This window comes from Melospiza georgiana, chromosome 1 (assembly GCF_028018845.1).
Source record: "Melospiza georgiana isolate bMelGeo1 chromosome 1, bMelGeo1.pri, whole genome shotgun sequence".
In the NCBI taxonomy this organism is placed as follows: domain Eukaryota; kingdom Metazoa; phylum Chordata; class Aves; order Passeriformes; family Passerellidae; genus Melospiza; species Melospiza georgiana.
This window is the reverse complement of record NC_080430.1, coordinates 131,116,293-131,139,734: the sequence shown is the minus strand read 5'-3', so window position 1 is coordinate 131,139,734 and position 23,442 is coordinate 131,116,293. Positions and strand designations below refer to the sequence as shown.

General features: G+C 42.2%; 1 protein-coding gene across 1 annotated transcript; it reads right to left on the bottom strand.

Moving 5' to 3' along the window:
• Positions 1 to 771: 771 nt before the first annotated feature.
• Positions 772 to 16,279, bottom strand: PABPC1 (poly(A) binding protein cytoplasmic 1). The gene is made up of 15 exons (XM_058022759.1): positions 15,995 to 16,279; positions 11,242 to 11,435; positions 11,033 to 11,148; positions 9,083 to 9,222; positions 7,768 to 7,862; positions 6,103 to 6,240; positions 5,911 to 6,006; positions 5,216 to 5,488; positions 4,937 to 5,030; positions 4,661 to 4,771; positions 3,546 to 3,700; positions 3,037 to 3,121; positions 2,740 to 2,870; positions 2,349 to 2,444; positions 772 to 1,212 (listed from the first exon to the last, which is right to left on the bottom strand). Exons 1-14 carry the CDS (start codon positions 16,185 to 16,187, stop codon positions 2,352 to 2,354), a joined length of 1,914 nt encoding a protein of 637 aa, XP_057878742.1. The 5' UTR covers positions 16,188 to 16,279; the 3' UTR covers positions 772 to 1,212; positions 2,349 to 2,351.
• Between the last annotated feature and the right edge of the window lie 7,163 nt (positions 16,280 to 23,442).

Here is a 23,442-nt window from a genome sequence, read left to right as displayed (position 1 = left end):
CCTTCCTCCATGACTAACAGATCTTTGTGCCTGCTCCCCCATCCCAGCCTGTCAGGCTTTGTAAAAGCGGACATGCCACTTTCACTGCTTCATTTCTCCTTTTGCATTATCAATTTTGAAAAAGCAACTTATAGAGCCAAGTATGGGCTAAATGGGGTAGGAAATACACTTTTTTTATTCCACAGGTCTGCAGAAAGGGGAAAACCAAAAAGCAAGGCAGCCAACTGTAGGATAATCCATCTGTGGATGGACAAGCTTCAGTGCATTTGCTAATTCACACAGTGAAAGTTTGTTTTACAAAAAAAGCAATTTTACTGTTTCTCTTGTTCATGCATTTAACACTTAGCTTGAATAAGCATTGAAGTATTAATCCTGCAAAACTCCCAACCTCAATATGGCTCTGTAGCAAATGGAACAGCTCATGTGCAAGTGCTGCCTCTTCTCACTTTAGTGCCATTGGCCATTTCACTGCCAACCCCCTTTAGGGACTCAAACTGATCCAAAGACCCCATCAGCTCTGAATGAAGACAGAATTATTTCTGTGCTATTGTACACTAGACCAGATTCAGATCAAGCAGCAATTTATTAAAAAAACTCAAACACTTCCCCCACCCCACCCTTCACTTCCATTATTTAGAAGACAGTCTGCAGGTGTAGTCTCATCTTCTCTACAATCCACCAAAACATACTGCAGAGTGGGATTCTAACTTGGCATTCTGGATGACAAGTTTATGAAAAGCACACTGTACAAAAGAAACCATCACAAGCAAGTCAGTGTTTAAGGAATTTTTATTAAACCAAGAATTTTATAATCCAAATTATGTTTCTTTGCTCAGCTATCAATTCTCACTGTCAACTAAAACAGTGGTGATAATCTGAGCTTTTCCACAGTAAAGAATTACAAAATTAAAGAAAGGAATGCTTTAAATTTTTGTACTGTGCTGAAAATTCTTTTCCCCTGGGTTTATAAAACATTAATTTGTATTTTTTATTTTACTATTTTTTTTTAAATTTTAAATCAATAAGTAATCTAGGACTAGCATCTGTTTTGCTAGTCCCGGCGTTGCTCTGTACGTAAGCTTCAAAGTTTCCTTTCCTTTTTTTATTAATTTTATATTTTGCAATGTTTTTCTCAATATTTAATAGTTTTTCCATGTTTAGATTTTTTTTTCTTCGGTGAAGCGAAGTTCTAGATTGTAGTCCCGGATAGCTCTGCGAAGAAAAACAACATTGTTATGTTTTAAAACAAAAGCAGCACCTTGTATGTTTTCTACTGCTGTACACCATGCAGCACTCTGGGCTTGCACTGTTTCAAGGATACCAAAGCTCTTTAGAAACAGAATATCAGAGGTCCTCCCACTTTTTAGGGGACACAAAAGCATTCAAAACTCTGATCCTTGGCAAGACAACACTGATTCTAGAACTGGACAGTCCCTCAGACAGCACTGCTTTAAGCACAATGTTACTGCAATTGACTGCAGGGCACCTCTACTGTCGAAGTTCATCAAATAACTACCCTAGCAGGATTTTCAATTTTCAGTTACTAAAACATCATGGAGCAGATGGAGTAATGGTCTCGAAGTATGGGCATCTTAGTTTAGGGGAGAGAATCTATTCAGCACTTACTCCAGAAACAGAAATGGGTAAAAATCACAACTCAAATTCTGCCTCCAAAAGGAAAATGTTATGCGATCAAATGTTAAATCCAGCACCTTCAAATAATAGCTACAAATGTGGAAAGCCAGTTAACAGGCAAAACCTAACTAGACAGAAGAGATAATAGATTCCTTTTTATCCTCAACTTCACATTTTTTCTGTGTCAAAATTGTTAAGCTACCACCACTTGCCTCTATCATGCACAGTTAAGATACCAGGAACAGAAAGCAATGAAGAAAAAGCACTATTTTAAGTGACACTAAATTCACCCAAATGTGAAGTCAAGACAATACACAGTTTAGTTTTCACTTACTAGACAATTTTAGAATTTGATAAGTATGTACAAACTACAGTATAAATAAGTTCTTTAATTTCTAAGAAAAAAGGGAGTTGGGGTACCATTTTAAGCTTATTTTAATTCCACAAGTTGTTCTCAATAGTATGAATAGCAGCATTTGACAGAACTGCCTGCTTTTGCACACATGCCTAGAGCTAATTCCAGCTAAGTGTGTTGCTAGAAACAATGACATGTCAGTAGCTTTTGCTAACCAAGTGAGCACAGAAGCTTGTTTACCATAGCTGCTACTTCCTCTGGCTGCACATAACACAGAGTCTGGACACAGGCTGCTTGCAAGGCCACGGACCAAACACTTGCCTTACTCAATCTATGGAACTACAGTGTCCAAACTTACTTATTAAACACTTGGAACCCCAGTGGGATTATTAACTGCCTTTTGAGCAGCCTCTTTAGCTTGGTGGGCTTGTAGTACGGCTACAGCTTCATCAACCTGTTAAGTACAAATGAAAAATTAATTAAGGGAAGCTCAGCACTTTTTGTATATTTAAGTTAATAATACAGTGGAAATTATGCATATAAACAATGCCTATATTGTTGAGTAGAAAAATGAGAACATTACAATTCCAGTTCATGCAATGTAAATCACTGTCACCTTTTGAAAGAGGATACTCTTGGCCTGAGCCACCACTGCACTCCTGCTACCCCACTGTGCCAGCACCAACAACTGTTAGATCAGTGTATCCTTAACCACCTGTGGAACCAGTGCAAGGCTAAAGTGCACCCACCTTCGAACGAAGCGACTCAGGAGACTCGAGCATGTGGAGGAGTTCAGAGTTGTCAATCTCCAACAACATCCCAGTGATCTTACCCGCCAGAGTAGGGTGCATGCTTTGAATAAGGGGGAATAGACGTTCACCTAGAAAGAAGAAAGTTAGTCAGGGATGAATCCAGCCTAAATTTCAGGGATAAGGGAAACAAACTAGTTTATTGCTAAAACCATTTACTCTGCATTTAAAGATTGACAAAGTGTACTTTAACTGCCCTTCTGCTACAATGCATAGAGAAAGGTATCATATACATACCTAACATCTGCTTTTGCTCTTGTGGAGGGGCAGAAGCCAACATGGAAGCAGTCAAGGGTTCCTGACCTTGCACATGGACAGCAGGCTGCAAATTAATTTAACATTTGAAAATTAAACCCTGGCTCATAATTAGTTGCAGCTTCAAACAACCAGTATTTCCCAACTTGGCATACACAATGCCTACAGTGTCAGAAACATCAAAGAAATTAACAACTATGCCTATTCAATCAAATATTACTGGTTAGAGCTGAGTGACGATGCTGAAGATTATTAAAAACTGCTCCACGGAGGAGCAAAGACAAGAATTTAGGCTAAGGTATGAGGGAACTGAAAAGAACAAAGCAACATGGGATCACATCCTGTCCCAGGTGAACTTCAAACATTCTTAACTCCTTAGTGCTTTTACTCTACTGCCACGATGCATAGCCTGAACTGCCCTGCCATCACCCTCACCACCTTCCTCTGCAAAGAACATGAGAAAAGCCCAGAGCAGCTCCCAGAGCACACACCTGCTGCATGGCAACCTGGGGCTGCGTGTTGAGGTGCTGCTGGGGGTTGCGAACACCCGCGGCGTATTTGTACTGCGGGACCGTGCGCACGGCAGGAGTGGCCGCAGTGGCTGCGGCTGCAGGACGTGGGCCCATCGTCTGTGTTGATGTATTAGCTGGAATAACAGGAACAGAATTCCATGTATGAATAATTATTATTATAATTATTTTGTCCAACAAAGCAACTTAAATCAAATACCTAATTTAAGTATTGTGCTATAGATTAATCTTAATAGTATTGTCAACTGTCACGTACAAAGGTTCAAACCTTGAAATTTAATGGATACTGATTTCTGGTGACTTCATTCATGAACTGCCCTTTTTACATGCTACTGGAAAAAGATCCATTATAAAAAAATCCATTTTGAGTATTAATATAATTTCTTTATAAGCTAAAGGACATTTGATTTCCTGAGCATATTATGTCAGTCATTCCTAAAAAAGATATTTTTAGGAAGTAAATGGCTGTCTGATACATTCTGGGAGAATTAATTCAGAGAGGCTGTGGACTCCCCATCCCTGGAGATGTGCAAGACCAGCCTGGATGGGGCTCTGAGTACCCTGGTCTAGTGGAAGGTTCCCTGCCTCTGGTATGGGGCTGAAATACATAAGCTTTAAGGTTCCTTCCAACCCAAACCATTCAATGATTACAGACAATTCTGGTTCATTCAGTGATGTGCAGATTCTGCATTCATGATATTGGCTGACAATAATAAAGTATGTACATGTAAAATAGAAAAAAATTAGTAAGAGCTAAAATTGTATCAGCTCAATATTTCTACATGCAACCTATTATTACAATTGCTGCAGCTATGTTTAGAAATGACAGAAGTAACCCTTACAGTATTACTGAAGCACACAGAAGAGTAAGTGCTTCATCCTGAAGAGACGGGATCACAGCTGAAGTCTTTGCTGGGACAGTATTTAAGGCAATTACTAGAAGGTGATACTAGCTTATTCACTAGGAATATCACATGTGATATTAAACTTACAAATGTTTATTTTGCAAGATCATGCTGAACCAGCAAAATTGGAATGGAAATCCAATACTTAAAGCTTGCACAAACCAAACTCACCAACACGCTGCGTTGACATGACTCGCGGAACCTGGGAAGAAGCTGGTCTCATGGTACTGAACGGTGGTCTGGGCGCTGCCGGGCGGATCGCACCAGGCATGTTCTGGAATGCTGTGGTTGAGAAAAAAGATACTGTTACCCGCTGAAACACTGAGTGATGACAACATGACAAACAGAAGACTATACAGCAATGCCATGTAAATCTATCTGAAAGTGCAAAGGTAACTGCTATTGAGTTTACAGCAATTGCTGGAAAGAAGTGAAGAAGTGACTTACGATGAGGTCTGGCACCCTGAGCAGTCCAGCGAGGACTAGGTCTAGCAAGTTGGGCGAGCTGATTAGTAGGATAGTACGCAGCACGGTTCTGAGTCTGCCAAACACAACAACATCACTTTAATGTGGTCTGTGAAGGGCATGCTGAACAGCCCAGCACCCTCCCACTAAGAGATTAAAATGCTGAAATCACAGACACATGCTAACAGTTCTATTTCCTGTTGTATTTAAGCAGATTTTATATGCAATACAAAATACTCAGTTACTCATCTCTACATGTACCTGAGGAATAGCTGCCATGAAGTATCCTGAAGGAGGTGCTGGCTGGTAGGGGTTGATTACAGGATTAGGTACTGCTCTGACACTTGCCATCCTCTGCATGTACTGGTTGGTGAGATGAGCTTGGCGCTCCTCTTTACGCTGGGCTAGAGCTACATATAATGGTTTAGTAGCCACAATTCTACCATTCATTTCTGTGACTGCTTTGGTGGCTTCTTCTGGTGATGAAAAGCATACAAATCCAAATCCTTTGCTGCGGCCACCTTCCATCATCACCTGTCAGTACAAAATTTAGTTTTAAAGCTAAGTCTTCTGTGTCACACCTATTTAACTTGCATGAGTTTCTTGTTTCAGCTTATTAGAAGCGGGACCACAGGTTTGTTTAACTGAATATTTTATATAAATGAGTATTATTGTGTAATAAATAGCTAACTGTTACCCAAATAGAGGTGAAAATCTCATTAAATAATGAGCACAATATTGCACTTAAAGACGTAATTTTTCCCACACCAGTCTCACTACTTAGTTTATTTCAAGAAAGGATGATCATATGGTGTTTAACCTGACATGTACAATAATCAAGATAGCTGATGCCCACATTTACAGTGGGTCACATCCGCTCCTGAATGAAACTTCACTTTGGTGACAGATCACTACTCATTTTCAGAGAACAGATAAGCACCATCTATAAACTTTACCTTTGCACTAGTGATTGTACCAAATGGGGAGAACTCTTTTCGGAGACGCTCATCATCGATCCCATCATCAAGATTTTTCACATAAAGGTTTACACCCTAAGAAAACAGGAAAGTTATTTTTAAAAGCAATTGTTCTGTGCAAATCTCAGAACATCATAAAATAGAGTTAGCCCTCTTGATTTAAAACTCAACCTGGTATCTGGTGATCCTGTCCTGCTTCATTTGTTCAAACTTGCGCTTCAGCTCCGTCTGTCTTTCCACCTTTTTCTGAGCCCGGCCAACGTAGATTTGTTTTCCATTGAGCTCTTTCCCATTCATTTCATCTACAGCCTTCATATTGACAAACAAGAAGTTAGCAGCACTTTTTGTATTCCAGCAATTTTCAGATACACAAAAATGCAATTCAAATTAAAAATATACATAAGGATTCTAGAAAAAGAGCTAATCTATCTTAAAATACCACTAATTGAAACAAAATACCCCAAGACTTCCCCACTTATGATAACATGAAAACTGCTTTCCAAGTATGCTTCTGTCGTGTTGAAGACAAGTCACAAGGGATGCAAACTACTTTTTTTATATGAAGCTGGAGGAAAAAACCCAAGTTGCAAGAACTATTTCTCCAGCCTTATCTTGCTAATGGCAGAAAAAAGCAAAGAGTAAGCAAATAAAGTTGAAAATCTTTAACTCACCCAGTTGTGTCTTTAAAAGTAACACCTGAAAGTGTAATATCTACCAGATCTTTCTATACTAAACGTTAAGCTACAGATGATATGTACAGCTTTTTTTTTTCATTTTTAGTCCTTCATTAAGGAAATAATTAGAAGTATGAAAATGTGAACTTCTTCCCTTCATAGTGTTTAGAGTTACAACTCTTCAGATGTAAAACCTCTAGCATGTATTTCTCAATTAATTTAAAACCAGAAGTCACCAGTTTATTGTACATGTTTATGATCAAAGCCATTACACATTTTTACAGATACTGGAATTTTATGTCATTTAAAACACCCAACATGTGATTCTGACTACACAGTAAGAGAAACTATTCATCAATTAATGTATGCAAGACTGAAAAATGAAGATGTTCTAAAGACAGACAGGATTTGTTCTAATCTCTCGCTTGTGCACTTGCAGTACTGACAAATCACCATAATACCTTTTGAAAAGCAAACTTCGTTTGTTCTGTACTGCATTTTTTCCCTGATGCTATGTCCCTACTGTCACAGTAAACTGACATATCAAAGCAACCTGTTGACAAAAAATTAAGTTACACAGCATACTGGCATGATACAGACATATACACGAATAAAAAGGACCATTTTCCAAAGCTACCCTTTGGAGTAAAACCAGTATTACAAGGCTTAGACTATTTTCTCACAGTTATGCCAAGCATGCTTTATAAAACCAATAGCTTTCCTGCTGACTATGCAGAAAACACAATTCTTTCTCTGCCTTCTGTGCAGAAGGCAGAAAGGCACAAACATTTTGTGCAATCAAACTGGATTCAGTGATTCAGAGATGTAGTAATTTACTATGCTGTATATTGCTCAGCATGTGAGAGTCCAAATATCACTGAGACCTTTAAGCCCAACTACAACAGGTTTTAAAATTATTCAAGACTCCCCATTTCTACACTAGTTCCAGCTGTACCAGAGTATCTTCACTTAACAGGTTTCTCAGACCAACTGACATTTGCTCATAGGAAAGCATTCTAAATGACAGAAACTCTGCAAAGTAATTTAGGCAGTGAGCATCTCTTTTTGCAGTGTCCTTGACCAATTAAAAAACTTAATCACTCAATGAAACATTATTTGGACCTCAGTTACAGGATTCCTAAAATTAAGTCCAAAAGCTTACTTTTTGGGCATCTTCATGTCGTTCAAAACTAACGAAGCCAAAGCCTTTGGATTTTCCACTCTCATCAGTCATAACTTTCACACTTAGAGCAGGACCTAAAAAGAGAACAAAATACTTATGCTTCATAGACAGTGTATTCTTCTCACCTTTTGAACATTCTCTTTAGAAGATAAGGTTTAGTTTATCCCACTCGTATTACAAAGGACTCCTGCACTAATAGTATCCAGCAAATTTCATCCATTAATATGAAATTATTAATTTGTCCTGAAGAACTTCAGCCATCATGGCTGAAGTCCATCATGCTGAATTTATATTCTAATGTATTTTCAACCAAAATTTCACCTGAAAGTGAATTAAATTTGTTTCATCATTAAAAAATTATGACACTTGAAAAGTATTAGTGCTTCCATGCTTTGAAGCAGGTACGGAAGGCCTTGCATTTAGGTATACTTTTCACTATTTATCCTGGTGAAAAGTCCATCCTAGTTCAGCAATTTCATAACCTCTGAAAAATTGCAGTTCAAAGACTCAATTGGAAGTAGCCAATTTAGCTGTAGCAGCTAAATTCGCTACTGTTTCAACCACAGATACTTGACGAGCAGAAAGGAATTTTCTGTTTGTGCTCTTTAAGGCTGCTACAGGGTATCTCTTGTACAAGGCTTTCCCTTGCTTTACATAATATCCACTGGAGAACAGCAAAAGCATACAGGAAAAAAATTTAAAAAAAGGTGAGATTGAAAATAAAACACGAAGAACCTCTAATGGCATTACGGGATGTGCCATTTCCTATTTTGATGGCAACACATTGTATGCATTACTAGATCATAATCAAATGTTCCCCATAATTTTGCCCTGTGTGTAACTGAGGATCAAGGCACAATCTCATAGCTTGGTGCTGGAATATTCCTTATAATTTTCTATTAGGTCAACCACCACAACGCAACTGAATAACAGAGGGAAGTTTGCAGGTCAATGGAAGCAGTAGCAAATTCATTAGTCACACATCCTGTAGGTGCATTTATAAAATCAATCTGTACTAAACCAGAGAACACTGCAGAACCCATAGATCCATTACTTCCAGATTACTGAAAACAGTTCTCATGGCAGGATTAAATATGATATTCTGCCTATTTAAAATTCAGGTATTACTGCTTTTGAATCTGAAACTGGAAGTATCCACTTCTCAGTAATCTTTATTACATTTCTACATCAACATCAGACAGCCCTGATTTCTTGTATTTCAAGGCACTGTACAGATAAGACACATGAAGTAAATTGAAATTCATTTGTAGTTATATAAACACTAAGACATTACCAAACTTGCCAAAGAGTTCCTTAAGTCTCTCATCATCCATGTCTTCTCCAAAATTTTTGATGTAAACATTGGTGAATTCTTTTGCTCTGGCTCCAAGCTCTGCCTCACGTTCCTTGCGGGATTTAAACCTTCCAACAAATCTGGTTGCAGGAAGAACAGAGTAATACAGATTAAAGCAAGTGTCTCCAGGTTTAAAAATTTACTTTAATCCTCTGGCATTGTATTTGATTCCTAATCAGTCTTGTTCACTATAGGTATGAAATTCTTTGAATAAAATATTTATGATAAAAGTCAGAAAAACAACTCCACTGTCCTTTGCTACACCAGCATGTTTATCCCAGTTACGAGGCAAGAAAATGCTTTCAAGCCATTGGTGACATTGTTCACTCTTATAAAACAGCCTTTGACAACAAGAGCTCGACAATGGAAAGGGTACTAAGAGGCTGAACAGAAATCCTAGATAACAGCATAATCCCTAAAAACAGCCTAAAAGCAGTTACTGCTCTCTGATTCTGTTTTTAAGCAAGAGATATTTAACTAACTGCCCTCCCTCCCTAGCACACCTCTCCAGTCTGTATCAAAGACTTTGTTTATAGGCATAGTGAAATAAATAGTTCAACTTGCTCTTGAGTCAAATACTGTTGCAAACTCACTGGGAACACCAAAGGTTAGTTCATACTGGCAGAAAAGGAACAGAACCTGAACATAACATTCTGCAGCCCAAGGACATGCCTTAGAGCAGACTGTACATGGCTGACACTGATTTCTGACTGTAGCAAATTCCTTCTTTCAAATGTTATTGTAGGCTCTAACTTTATAGTCACAAATTTCAAAAATGCAATTCAGCAGCATATCAGTAATTTTTAAACTTTGACAATTTCACCTAATTTATAGAAATCCAAGTACAGTAAGAACGGAAGTGCAATGTGTTCAGCAGATTTTGATAGTTAGTGAAGTGATTTAATTGATTTCTAAAAGACTAGTCTGAATAGAAATTCAAAGCAAAATTAAGTATTATCATGATATATTTTACTCCTGTGCTCTTGTGACTGCATGTTGACCATTTTTACTAATTTAAAGTTGTATAACAATGGACGCTGAATAAAACATCCACAATATGTCAGTCAAGAACAGAACAAGCAGGAAAACTAAAGTTTCAAAATATATGTTTTCCCTGTATGTGTCTTGGTCTATCCATCTCTACATATAAAAATAATCTGTGACAGTCAACTGATGCTGATTTCTATTATCCCTTTTCCAAACCCTCCTAAGTATCTAGAAAGCTGTTCTTTTGCAATTATACCAAACACCATAATGATCCCTTAGGCATAGCTGTGAAGCACACTCACTCCCTCAGCCAAAATATTATTAAAGAAGTTGCCAAATAACATTTTTTTCCTACAATGTAGAATAATGTTAATGTTTAAAACATTACACTTCTCTAAGTTTTATTTTCTACTCCCTAGATATGCCTATTAACAGACATTCATACAAAAATATTAGTCTAATCTGACCACTCTTTAGTGCCAAGTAAGCACCCTTTAGTGCTAAGTATCAGCTGACTCCAAAATATGGATAATACACTTATCTCCCAACTGTTATAAAGGATGTATTATACAGAATACTCAATGGATTGTATTTTCTCTCAGACCAGTAAGATCAGAAAACCAGGGAAGATACCAAATCCTCATTAAAGTCTTGGCTTGTAAGACAATTAATACAGCGATTTTTTTTTCCTCTGGAGTTCGCTATTTGTCTTTTTGAACTTGGACTGACTCCAGAACAAGCAGGTGATACAATTCTTAAAATCTGTAGCACTAAAACTCTACACCATCTTAAAATTAGATATTTTCAGAACACCCTTCCTTTCCTAGGTAAGTTTTTAAATCTTTGTCTGCCCTAAAATGAATTTCAGCTTGCAGATCCCCAAACACTGATTTATGTACTTACACTTTGCGGTCATTAAGCAGCATACCATTCATTTTTTCAATAGCTCTTTCTGCAGCTTCTTGTGTCTCAAAATGCACAAATCCATAACCCTTGGATCCATTTTCATCACACACCACCTATTAACGAAAAACCTTCCTTGTAATACCAAAGGAATGTTTCCAGCATAAACTGAGGAGTTTGTGTGTCAATGCATTTTATTTTCCACTAACCTTACAAGACAGGATGTTCCCAAAAGCAGAAAATGTGTCATACAAAGCTTTGTTATCAATTGATTTGTCCAAGTTTTTGATGAAGATGTTTCCTACACCGCTTTTGCGCAGAGATGGATCGCGCTGAGACCACATGATGCGCACTGGTTTGCCTTTAATGACATCAAAGTTCATGGTGTCCAAAGCTCGTTCAGCTGGAAAACAGTATGGAATTAGTAGGAAATGCTAGGTGTCTTAATAAGCACACAAATACCAGCTGAAGTACAGTTCTTAATAATATCTTTATGATTTCAAGCCCAGCACCATCAGCAAGCTGCAAACGCAAGCCTCCAGTGTACTCTGCTGTATACAAGGAAGAACTGGCAAAAACTCATCAGCAAAAGCTGCACTTCAGAAGGAGCACAAGTCAGCTGAGAAAGCTGCAGAAATCTCATTAGCCCATAAGACTAGATCTATGAAAAGATGCTATGGTGACAGAAGAAAGAGCAGCAAGCGCCAGCTGTTATGAAGTTTAACATTTGTGAAAACCAGTGGCTTCTCCCATATCACACAGATGTATACTGTGTCAATGAAAAGCTTTTAGGGGTACAGCTTGTGCCTAGAGGCCTTTTGCAAATATTAACATAAGAACACCTTCAACACCAATACTACCCCATAACTGACAAAATTTATTTGCTAGACAGACATTCAAGCCTTATTCATACAGTTATTCCACAGAATATCCTCAGTGACCAAAAAGATCTGTAATGAAATTCTGAGCAAGAGACAGTTCAAAGAGATTCAAAACTGGCACTTACTTAGTTTAGAAAATCTGAAATGATACATAAAATTTAAAAGCTCACAATGAAATACATATGAGCTCAATGAAGGAGCAAGCATTAAACAGCAAACCAGGGTAATGTAAACCATGTTTTGTTACTCCAATGGAGTAGTTTTTCCAGAAGAACTCCATAACTAACTTTTCAAATTCTGCATGTAAAATTTCTTGTGTATTTAGATGAGGAAGTATCAAGACTTGCTCATTTTTCACACGTCTCTTCAAAGCCACAAGACATGTCTGTGATGTTATAACTCATCTTGTGTATTTAAACACAAAAGAGCAATAGTTCCAAGTACGGCAGTTCCTTTTCATGCCTGTTCCTCTAAGTCTGGAAGAACACTGAAAAAAGTCCCAATACCTGAAGTCACACCCATGGGTACTAACTCACTTCACTGTAATTTGCAAATATCAAGACAATATGATGTTAACAAGACTGAAATCAGCTTAGTGGTAGTTTAAATACAGCAACCATGTCAGCTAAAATTTTTTTTCAGGAGGACCAAGGGCCAATCACATTGCAAAAATCTTTATTTAATGTTTTTGCTCTTTAGGTGCTGCTTTTGTCTTGAGCTATATTGTTGCATGCCATGGCCAAAGACAATTTGCAGTGATCCTGGTATTCAGCTGATATACCATGTTTTATATCCTTTCTCGTGACATTTTCAGATTAGAAATAAATTTTAAGATTATATTCTCTGACGACACATAACAGATGGACATTAACATTTTAATGGGGGAAAAGATTATTATACTATTACCATATTCACATGACAGTAGCAAATCAGCAACTTATTTAAACTGAAGCCACAAAAACTAGATGCCAGTCTCCTAAATAAGTTAATAAAGCTTTCAAATACTTTAATATAAATTAAGCAGGAGAGAGAAGGCAACCTAGATAGAATCAAAATCATTGGCTCTATACTACAGGCGGGGGGAGAAGGAGGGGATAGAAAAAAAACCAAAAAAGGAAAAAAGAAAAGAAAAACCCTGTGGATATCAGACTGGCCACAGTAGAAACTTTTAAAACCTCACTACTGCCCTGGAAGTCATTGGAATTATTACTGCCAGCACCAATGGATGTGCCAGCAACAAACAGTTCATTATTTCCAGAAGTAGTAACAGGGCTTCCTTTACTTGAAAAGAGGCTTTTCTAATTCATGCTAATTGCTTCTAGAATAATCCTGACACTCCTCAAAAATGCGTGTTCCTAGACACATTTCCCAACCATCCGACTGGAAGTGGGTCCATGGGTCCTTTGCAAGCATTATCACTCTTAACAAATAGTGAGTCTGTGTCTTAGACCAGTGCAATTTTTCCAAGAGGACAGCATGGAAACTTCAACAGCTCTCCTTTGGAACAGAAATACAAGAAAATTAAGTTTTTCTGCCGAATTGACACTACATTGTCATTCCATGGTAGATTTCGAAAACATTACTAGACTCCATCTAACCAGGTACGAGCCACTGTCATTAAAAGTCCCAGCGAGTGAAACTGGCTCACTTTCATTACATTTCAGTCATAGAAGGCTGTGCCGGTTGCAGGTTGCAGCTCCGTTCAGCAGCGAGCTGGACACACCTACCGGGCTGCACTTCTGCTGATTCTGCTGGAGCTCTCATTCGATGACTCACCAGCTCCCATTTTAGTCGTGAGCAACTGGACAGTCCACTTTAACAATTTCAAAATCACTCAGAATATACACTTAATGCCAACCTGTTCTAAAGGTAAACAGCAGCAGCTTGAAACAAAAAAACCTTCTGGAAACATAGCCATTCTAAAAATCCAAAGGATTCTGATGCAGTTTCAGATTACTCAAAAATGTTTCCAGTTTAGTGATTAAAAAAGATTGCCTGAGTTTTACTCCAGACTATGACTCAAATTCAGGAAAGTCACAACTCTGACATATGTGCATACCTCACACATGTGTCATCAGGCCTAATTAGTTTTTAGAAGAGCTTTGAGATCCCTCGTTTAAAGACAGCTGGTGATGTCAAGCACACCTTCAAAGCTATTTTTCAAAACCAAGGTAGTTGTTACTAGCTGTTTATAGGCATGGACTGAGATGTAGCTAAAAATTTGGCCAAACCAATAAAAGGTTTGGAATCAAAGCCAATAAAAAGTTTGGAATCAAAATAAAACCAGGATGATTGAAAGAATAACCATTTACCCTCAAAACTCCTAGTTCAAGGTTTCTGTAAATCAACATTAAAAAGCCCCCAGACTACAAAAAGCCTACACAAAGTCCCCAGCAAATGCTTTCTAGGTATGTGCCAAGAATATAAAATTCTGAAAATCTTGAATAAGTATAATCTCACAATAATACTGAAGCATATTTTAAACAACTGCTTCCAGATATGTACCAGATGCAGGTTTGATAAAGATGACAAATACTTTTAGCTGAACTGGACTATTTATAAACTAAAATATGTGTGTCTCCCAAAGCCTGAAAAACACAACATTTGGAGTAACAGCATCTTTCTAAGAGACATACTCAAAATCTGAATTAAGCACTGCTCAGGTGAAAAAGCTCTATTTATTCCCACATTTGACAAATTACAAACCAAGTCACAAAATGCACTGGCTGCACAACTAATGATAAATTGTGATAAAGTCAGCCCTTATGGAACTCTGTCAACACTAAGGAGAAGCAGCATTTAAACCACCTCCACCTTATACCCTGACATTATTCTATCACAGTACTGACCTGTGCTAACCCCTTATTTTTCTGAGAAACTGCACCAGACATTTTTATTTAATGAAAGCAAAGTATGTCAAAACAACCATTCAAATCGTCTCATCCTAAAGCATGGCTGAGTAAATCAAAAGCTCTCTGAACTGAGAGCTGATAACAGGTGGAGTATCTGCCTATTAAGAAGATGAGGCAGTAACTTTTACTACATACATACAGATACCATCGGTACACTAAAGTCTGATCTGATAATGGCTGTATGCTAAAGCTAACTATGAAAGCCAGTTAAATCTAATTGCTTGAAATGTTTGCCATTTAAGTATCTCACTTTGATATGCTTGAAAATAAAACCATTATAATGGAAAATGTTTGCTTAACTGTATTTGAAATCACGTATCTTCTAGTTGGCCAATTGCTTTTTATTTTTAATTGGACTCCACAAAACCTAGAACTAGTTACAAGTGAAACACCGTCCAAATGGATCACACTGTGTTTCCCAACATGCCCAGAACTGCAGAGAAAGTTTCTTTACTGATATAACTTTGCAGAAACGGCGTGAAAACACTTCATGAAAAAACAAGTTTCATAAAAACGCGGCTTGGGAGAAAGAATGTCAGAGAATTTACTGCGAAGAGACACGAATAAGAGCAGAGCTCAGGCTCCAGCTCCATGAGGAGAAGCACAAGGAGGCCCGAGCGGTTCCATGTCCTCCCCGCACGTGACAGACCTGCCATGGTGTCTGAACAAACGCTTCGGCCTGGCCGCCAGTGCAAGTGCCCGGCCACGCCGGTGCGCCCTACTTCCTCCTGCCGGCCTGCTGCCCGCGCCCTCACACACACCCAGCGCTGCGCGGTTATTAAAAGGTGCTAATGACTGCCATGCTTTCCTCAAGCTACCCTTCATCTCGGACGGACGTGGAGAGCCGCCCGCACACTCATCCACAATCCCCTCCCCGGCAGCGGGGGCAGCCCCGCCGGGCCGCCGGGGCTCCCCGGGCGCTCCCCCGCCCATCGCCGGGGCCCCGCGGCCGCTCTCGATGCGCGGAAGCGCCTCCCCCCCCGCTTCTCCGGCCGCCACGAGGCGCGGGCGGCCCGGGCCGCGTGTAAGCGGCGGCCCCACCGCCAACTTCCCCCCGCGCCCCGCCAGGTCCGCCCCGTCCCGGGCGGCAAAATGGATGCGGGGCGGCGGCCGGGGCGGGGGGCAGGGGACAAACATGGCTCCGCCGGCGCCCGCGGCCCGGCACTCACCGTCGGCGGGCTGCTGGAAGTTGACATAGGCGTATCCGAGCGAGCGGCGGGTGATCATGTCCCTGCAGACGCGGATGGAGAGGATGGGCCCGGCCGGGCTGAACTTCTCGTAGAGCATGGCCTCGGTCACGTCGGGGTGCAGGTCCCCCACGTAGAGCGAGGCCATGGGGTAGCTGGGGGCGCTGGGGTTCATCCTGCCGCCGTCTCCCGGCGCGGGGGGGGCGCTGACGAGGCGGAGGCCGCGGCGGTCGGTGCGAGCGGGGCCGGCGAAGACGGCGCGGGGCCGCTCGGACTCAACGGCTGCGGCGGGTGCGGCGGATGGGCGGGCGGGGGTCGGGTCGCGCCGTGCGGGCCGGGTGGAGCTGGCGGCGGCGGGTGCTGCGCTCGGCGGGGTCGGGCTCGCTGTGTGTCTCCTCTCGGCTGCGCCGGGTCCGGGGACTTCGCTTCACCGGGTTATTTTATATCAAACCGGCCGTTTGCAGAAAGGTTGTCGGGAAGGTTGGATGAGGAAAGAGGGTTATTTTTTTAAAAGGTTTTTTAAGATTTTTGGATTTTTTTTGGCTTTTTTAAATATTTTTTTTAGTAATAAATGGTGCTGCGGGGCCGGGCCGGCGTGTCCGGGTGGTCCGGAGCACACGCACTGCGCACACAGCTCCGACGGCGGCCGGGGGACAAGGGGGCGGCCGCCGCCCCGGCCGCGCTCTATATATACCCGCCCCGCCCCCCCGCCCCCGCCGCGCGGCGCGCCACGCACCGCGCCGCGCGCACCGCGCAGGCGCACCTGCGAGAGGGGGTGGGGACACGCGCGACAGCAGGCGCGAGGGGCTGCTTTGGCGCATGCGCGAGGGCGGGGCGGGCCGGAGGGTTGGCCGCGCGGGGAGTGCGCATGCGCCCGCCCGGCGTCACGGGGGGCGGCGCGAGTGTGGGGGCGGCTCGGCGGCAGCGCGCACGCGCGGGAGGGAGCGCACATGTGCGCGGTTGGGGGAGGGCGGGTGGGCGGAAGGGCGCGTGCGCGCCGAGCGGACCAACGGCCGGCGCGGGGCGGGGCGTTACCGGCTCGCTCGCGAGCTCCGCGCGCCCCACCCGCCGCTGGCCGGGCCGCGCGTGGGAGCGCGCGGGCGGGGCGAGGTCGCGCGCTAGGGGCCGGAAGGGGGCGGGGCTCGCGGCGCCGGTCGGCGCGTGCGCGGTGACGGAGCCGGGGCCCGGGGGTTGGAGAGCTCGGAGATGGCGCGGCTGCGGGTGGAATGAATGTTGGAATGTTGTCACTAGGCCGGGAATAAAGCGAGATTAGCGTTTAAACTCTGCTCTGGTCGTTCCTTAAGCTAGGCGTGTTTTATCGCTGTGCTTTGTGCTAAAGAAGTTCGGGCTGTAGGTCGGAGGGCCTGGGGAGTTGGCTGGGCCTCTCTGCAGCTCTGTGGGTGCGTGAGGTGACCGCCGCCATCCCGGGCGGCCTGCGGAGGTGGTGCCAGCCCGCATTCCAAACGTGCCTTTGGAAACCTGCCATGCGAGCGTCGTGACTTGTGCCGTACACGGAATTTCTCAGGGAGAATCGCACGCAGAATCACAGAACGAATTAGGTTGGAAAAGGCCTGTGGGATCATCGAGTCCGACCTTTGACTGAATATCACCATGTCAATTACACCATGGCACGAAGTGCTGCCTCTCGTACTTCCTTAAACACCAAAGCAATCCTGTAGGGTTTGGAAGACCTTGCTTTATTTTTAGTTGGCTTCTCTAGTCTGAAATAAACATTGATCCTTTTGTGAGAAAGGAAAATATTTTCCCATCAATTAGAATTCTAGGGGGCTTTTTAGTTATTTGTGTTTCAGATTCTTGCAAAATAATAGAATCAAATAAAATGTGCTTCATTCCTGCTAAACAAACGTAAAATATTTTCACTAAACACTAAACATTAATGCCATTGTAAGGCAGGAAGCCAGATCATGGATTTGCAGCAGTCCTGGATGTAACTGCTCTTTTACATTTAATGTAGTTTTTCTTACACAGTTTCAACACAAAGAAAAAGAATGGTCTGCAGTTTTGCATCTTGTTTTCTTGTTTTATGTTTCGTATGATGATTTATTTCTCTTTGACTAGCATTTGCCATCATGGGTTTAAGCAGAGCCGTAGGGGGGAGTACTTGTGGAATTTTGCTGTCAAGTGTGAAGGTTGCACTTGCACTCAGCAGCTGCTGCAGTTTCCCTGCCTCTTGTTGGAGGTGACCGAAGCCACGGCAGAGCTGGCGTCTCCCCTGTGCTCCATGCAAAGTGTGACAGCTTTGTTCAGCCCTCACCCTGCCCTGGCCTTAAACTGAGGTACCCTCTGCAATCTGAAGCAGTTGACAGTGAACACATCCTGAGGTGGCAGTGTGGCTTCTGTCAGCTGGCTACAGCGGATGGCCAGCACCAGCAGTGTCTTATAGTGATGTTTGATGTGTTTGTTAAAATTTAGACGGTGATCTTTAGAGAAAAATAGAATTTCTCTCGTTTAAATACTGGTTTATAATGCCCTCCCTAGGATGTACTATGTACTGTTTCTGTCTCTCCTTTCCTTATATGGTCAGGTTCATCACCTTGTCTCCTTTCCCCAAACTGTCCTTTTTCATACTTGCTTCTTCTATCACACTTTTCTGTCATTGGCACTTGGTCATATTATTACATGTTCTTTCTTCCCTTGCATGTTCCTGCTCTTTCTTGTGAGTTAGGTTGCTCTGTTTCCACCTTTGGCACTCTGGGACAATGTCAAGATAGAGCCCAGAGCATGGTAAGGCATTTCTCTTTTACCCAATTTAAGGAATCACATTTGCAAGTTTTGTTCAGCACAGAGAGGGACTTTTTGGAGATCTTGTCTCTTAACATGGTACGATTTCAGAGTTTTCTAACACTAAATGTGATTAAGGCAGTAAAAATGCATTCTCAACCTTATATGGATATCCAAAAGAGCTCAAAATATTGTTTAAAAGCACTGTAGCTTTCTAAGTAAACTTGTCTAGTGTTTGTTTTCAGCAAAATAATATATTATTGGGTCTTGTCCTCACAGATTGCACTCCTTTGACTTTGACCTGAAGCGAGGATCTAACTTAGAAGTTTTACTGTCTATTCTCTCCCCACTGGGCTCCTCAAAGCAGCAAATGGGACTTTAGATAAAAGCCTGGTCACAGTAGGAGGTAGGTCTAGCCTCTATCCCCTCTGATGGTGCCCAAAACAAGTGTCTTGTCCTCCTCCTGTAACAAACTGACTTTTCAAGATGTGGCCTAAGTGTTTTAAGGCAATAGGAAAGAATGCTTTCATGCTTGAGGCCCAGAATTTGCATTAAACTTTAGATTCTGGTGCTGCAAAACACTCTTAGTGATTTAGGATTGAACCTTGCAAAGGACCAGGACATTTGTGTGCTTGCCTCTGCTGATTGCTGACCAGAGCTGCAGTGCAGAGCCCCCGGTGAGCTGTGGGGTCTGGGAGGGCTCCTGCCAGGAGAGTCCTTGTTGAGTTTTGCCTGATATTCTCACCTGGGTCTCTCCCAGGTCCATTTTAGCTCTGCTGCTCTCAGGTTCTACATGGTGTCTGATAAAAGTTTCTGTAGAGGGCCTGTGTTGTCAGCTGGGCTTATTGCCCAGAGCTGGTGTGTCCTGTCCTTGCAGGTGTTTTTGTGGGTGGCTGGGCCTGGAAGTTGGCCTTCTTAGCAGAAACCACTTCTTTGAAACCCTGGGTTTGAGATTTAGCTAGAATATATAACTCAGTGCTTCCTTGTCAGCTTCCGGGAATTGCAGTCAAACAGGAATTGAATGAGGGGCAATAATTCTTTAATTATAAATCTTTTAAGTATTTTTGCAATCTAGATAAGTTGCCTGGATGCGTTGCCTCCTTTCAGCTCAATGTTCACAGAACTAACAAATAGGAAAAAATGTAAAGTGTACACAATGTTTTTCACTGACAGCAACTAAGAAATATTTCAGACTTCCCAGATACATTATTTCTAAGCATAAGCTCTACAAAAGTTAAATAAAGATCCTTTGTAACTTAAAGCTCTAAGCAGATACAAGATTTTTCTTTTGTTCCAGTGGTATTATGATTTGTGAATGCAATTGGTTTTTATTCTAGGCTATCATGGTAATAGGGAAGTTATTGAATTTCATTCAGACTTCAATAAATTTCCTCTCTTGCCCAGGAATTATGACTTTCTGATACATGATGGATGGCACAAAACTGTTGGACATTATGCAAAACCAGCTGTATAGTTAGCCACAGGAAGCATTTTTAAATAGTATCTGTAAAGTGCCAGTATTGAAGATTTTCTTTTAATTAACACAACCTGAATGTAAAAAAGGTTTTATTGTTTACCCAAGTTTATAGTTAGCCACAGGAAGCATTTTTAAATAGTATCTGGAAAGTGCTAATATTGAAGATTATTTTTTAATTAACACAGCTGATAGTTAAGATCTTATTGTTGAGAATACACACACTGTTTCTGAGTTCGGGAACTGCTTGATCATATTCACATCTCAGCATTTTCCTTTTCTGTTCAGCTACAGGGCACTGCCATGTGCTGAAATGGCACTGTGAAAGCTAAAACCGTGATGGTCTGTGTTAAAGAGATAAGGAAGAACACGTACCTTTTGAAGGGGAGTGCCAGTTTCTTTAAACTAAGTGCCTGACTGATAACACTGTTTGTTTTTGTAGCCTGCTTAGTCCAGATAGTCTTTTCAGTGCTAGATAATCTTTTGAGCTCAGCCAAACCCAAGTTCTGAGTAATTTCTTTAATAAAAAATGGGGGGAAAAAAGATATGTCAAGACCTCTGAGCTCTGTATTTTGATCCTTCTTAAATGGGGGCAGAAGCAATTTTGCTGTCTTGTTTTTGGGACTGTTCTTTGTTTGTACAAAGAACTGTATGTCTGTTTACTGAACTGGTGAAGGATAAATAATTTTGGCAACAGAACAGGGAAAGAAATGTCATTCTCAGGCAGTCATGACATGGGAAAGGTAACAGTTAATTACTTGGTAATGTGCCTGAAGCAAACAAAGCAACAGGTTTGTGCAGTGGGATTGTTTTCCCCAATGCCAGGTGCAGCTGAGGAAACAGGAATGTACTGAACCAAGTTTGGTCAGGAATATTGCCTCGAGTACACTTTGTCTCCCCCTCCTCACTCTAAGAACTGGTTAATTATTGAGCCTTGGGAGGTACTGTCAGGGTTGGAAAGATGGATGGGCAGAGGAAGAGGTGCCAGAGCTGGGGCTGGGCAAGGAGCTGCTCTGGGAAGGCTCTGTCTGGAGCAGAGGGACAGTGCAGGAGCAGGGCAAGTCCATGCTCAGCTGTCACTGGCTGCACTGAGGGCAGGCTCAGCTGCTCTGGGTCTTCTGACAGTTCTCTCTCAGCCCTTCTTCCTTCCCAAGGGTGAGATTTGTGCTGCTCCATCCCTGTCCCTAACACAGCCCCCTCCTCTCAGCCACATCCTCTGCTCCCTTTCACTCTGCCTGATGCAATCCCTCCCTCATTAAGAAACCACCAAGGTATTGTGGAAACCAGATTGGCGTTTCCCTCTGCCCTTTATTAGCTACAATCAGAGTTTGTTATCTCTGAGGCTTGCTCCCTTCACCAGTAGCTGCAGTATTTCTTCCTGAAGAGCTGAAGTACTGTAATCAAAAACATTTGAGTATCATGCTGCTGTTCCTGAGTGTCCTCAAAGTGGTCTGCTGGACAGTCATTTAACAGTGACCATTAAATGTTGTGTACTGGGGGAAACAAAGTCACTGCCATATTTCTATGCAAGCACTAGACTGTAGACTGTTAAAGATGCAGAGTTTTTATGGGTGGGGGAATGGTGTAGGGAAGAGACAGGAAGAAAGCATGGTAAATATCCAACTCCATTCTCTCCCCAGGTGAGAACATGGTATCATCCAAATTGAGATCTTTCAATATTTTTTTCATATAAATCCTCTGAGGGTGGCAGTTCAGTCTCTCTAAGGCAGCCTGTTCTGGGGTGTTACTCTCCTGAACCTGTAAATTATTTTTCTAATGTTTGACCCAAGTTTCCATTTTTGCAGTTCTTTCTCATTCTATCCCCAGTGGAAGCGCAAAATATTTTTTCTTTTCTTTGGTTGGTTTTTCTTTTTTTCTTTTATTTTTAAAGTACTTTTTTTCTGGCAGAGCCATGCTGCTCTTCCAGGGTATGCACTAGAAAGTGTTCTGGTGTGTGTGCTGGCTCAGGGAGTGGGTGAGACTGGAGTGACCTCTGGCATGAACAGATAATCTGCTTCAGATGGGCATTGCTGAATTAATGTGTATGGAACAGTGATTCCTGTGCCAGTCTGTGATTCCCTGTTCCAAGGGAAGCTGCTACTGCTGTGCCATGTGCACACCTTGTGCATGATGAAATGCCAGACCTTTTGTGTTGTGGATATTCCCTTTGCAAGAGGCTGATGGTAGAACCATAAGAGTGTGTTACTTGAGAAAAAAAATGGACTTTCACAGGACCAGCTGCAGTCATTCAATTGCCAGGAGAACCAGAAGGACCAAATAGCAAAGGATGCTTTGGTCAGTTTCAAGAGAAAAGTCCTTTAGCTGTTCACTGTGACTTGAGATTACCCATACACAGGACAAATTTCTGTGATCCATGGATAAAGCTTTGCCCTGGAATTTTCTCACAGGTCTCAGTCCAGGCTCTTTGACCATTTTATTATGGTTCTGTCACCTTTGAATCAGTAGCCTGTAATCTCCTGAGCCAGGAGCCTGAGACGGCAGCCTGCAGCTCCTCTAGTGCAGCCCTGCAAGCCCTGCCAGCCTGTGATTAATCATCTCAGTTCACACAGTGAGCCAGAGAAAACTGCAGGGACCATCTGAAAACCAAGCACAGAGAGGAAAAGTCAAAATGAAGCTGAGGTAGAAGGTGATCCACAGGCCTGTGTGAAGCTGAGGGAGGGCAGAGAGGCAGAGTGGGTGGCAGGGCTGGGCTCTGTGTCTCCTGCAGCCTGATGCTGAGCCCTGGGGAGCCATGGGAGGGATGATGGCTGAGGAAGGAGGGTGCAGGGCATGGAGACACATACTTGAATGAGATTTTGTTGGCACTCTGCTGGCCTGATTGAGCTCTCACACCTCATGTTGGTCAGCATGTATCAGCTCCACAATGCTGCACCCACCCAAGGATTTTGTGGATCTCTTTGCCAGGCTCCCTTCTCCCAGTGCCAGCACAATATCTATGCACAATATCTCCCATTTCCAGTGGGACTTTGCATCAGTGGCAGGAGGGTCTGGGCAAGCATATTATGGACCTGTGCACAAGACCTGAGATCTGAGGCGGGAAGAGACCTGCAAATAGCAGAGAGAAGATGCAAACAGGATTGAAAGGATCTGTGATTGGAGGGAACTGGTGATGTGGAGGATAATGGGGCAGATGGAGAACAAAATGGAACAGGCAATAAAACCTTCAAGGTTCTGTACAGGGCCAGGGGTTGTA

Coding starts and splice junctions, on each gene's coding strand:
- PABPC1 (XM_058022759.1), bottom strand. CDS start 16,187: ATGAACCCCAGCGCCCCCAGCTACCCCATGGCCTCGCTCTACGTGGGG. Junction 6,241..7,767: donor GACATGAAGATGCCCAAAAA/GTAAGCTTTTGG, acceptor GTCAATATGAAG/GCTGTAGATGAAATGAATGG. Junction 3,122..3,545: donor CCCAGGTTGCCATGCAGCAG/GTGTGTGCTCTG, acceptor ATTAATTTGCAG/CCTGCTGTCCATGTGCAAGG.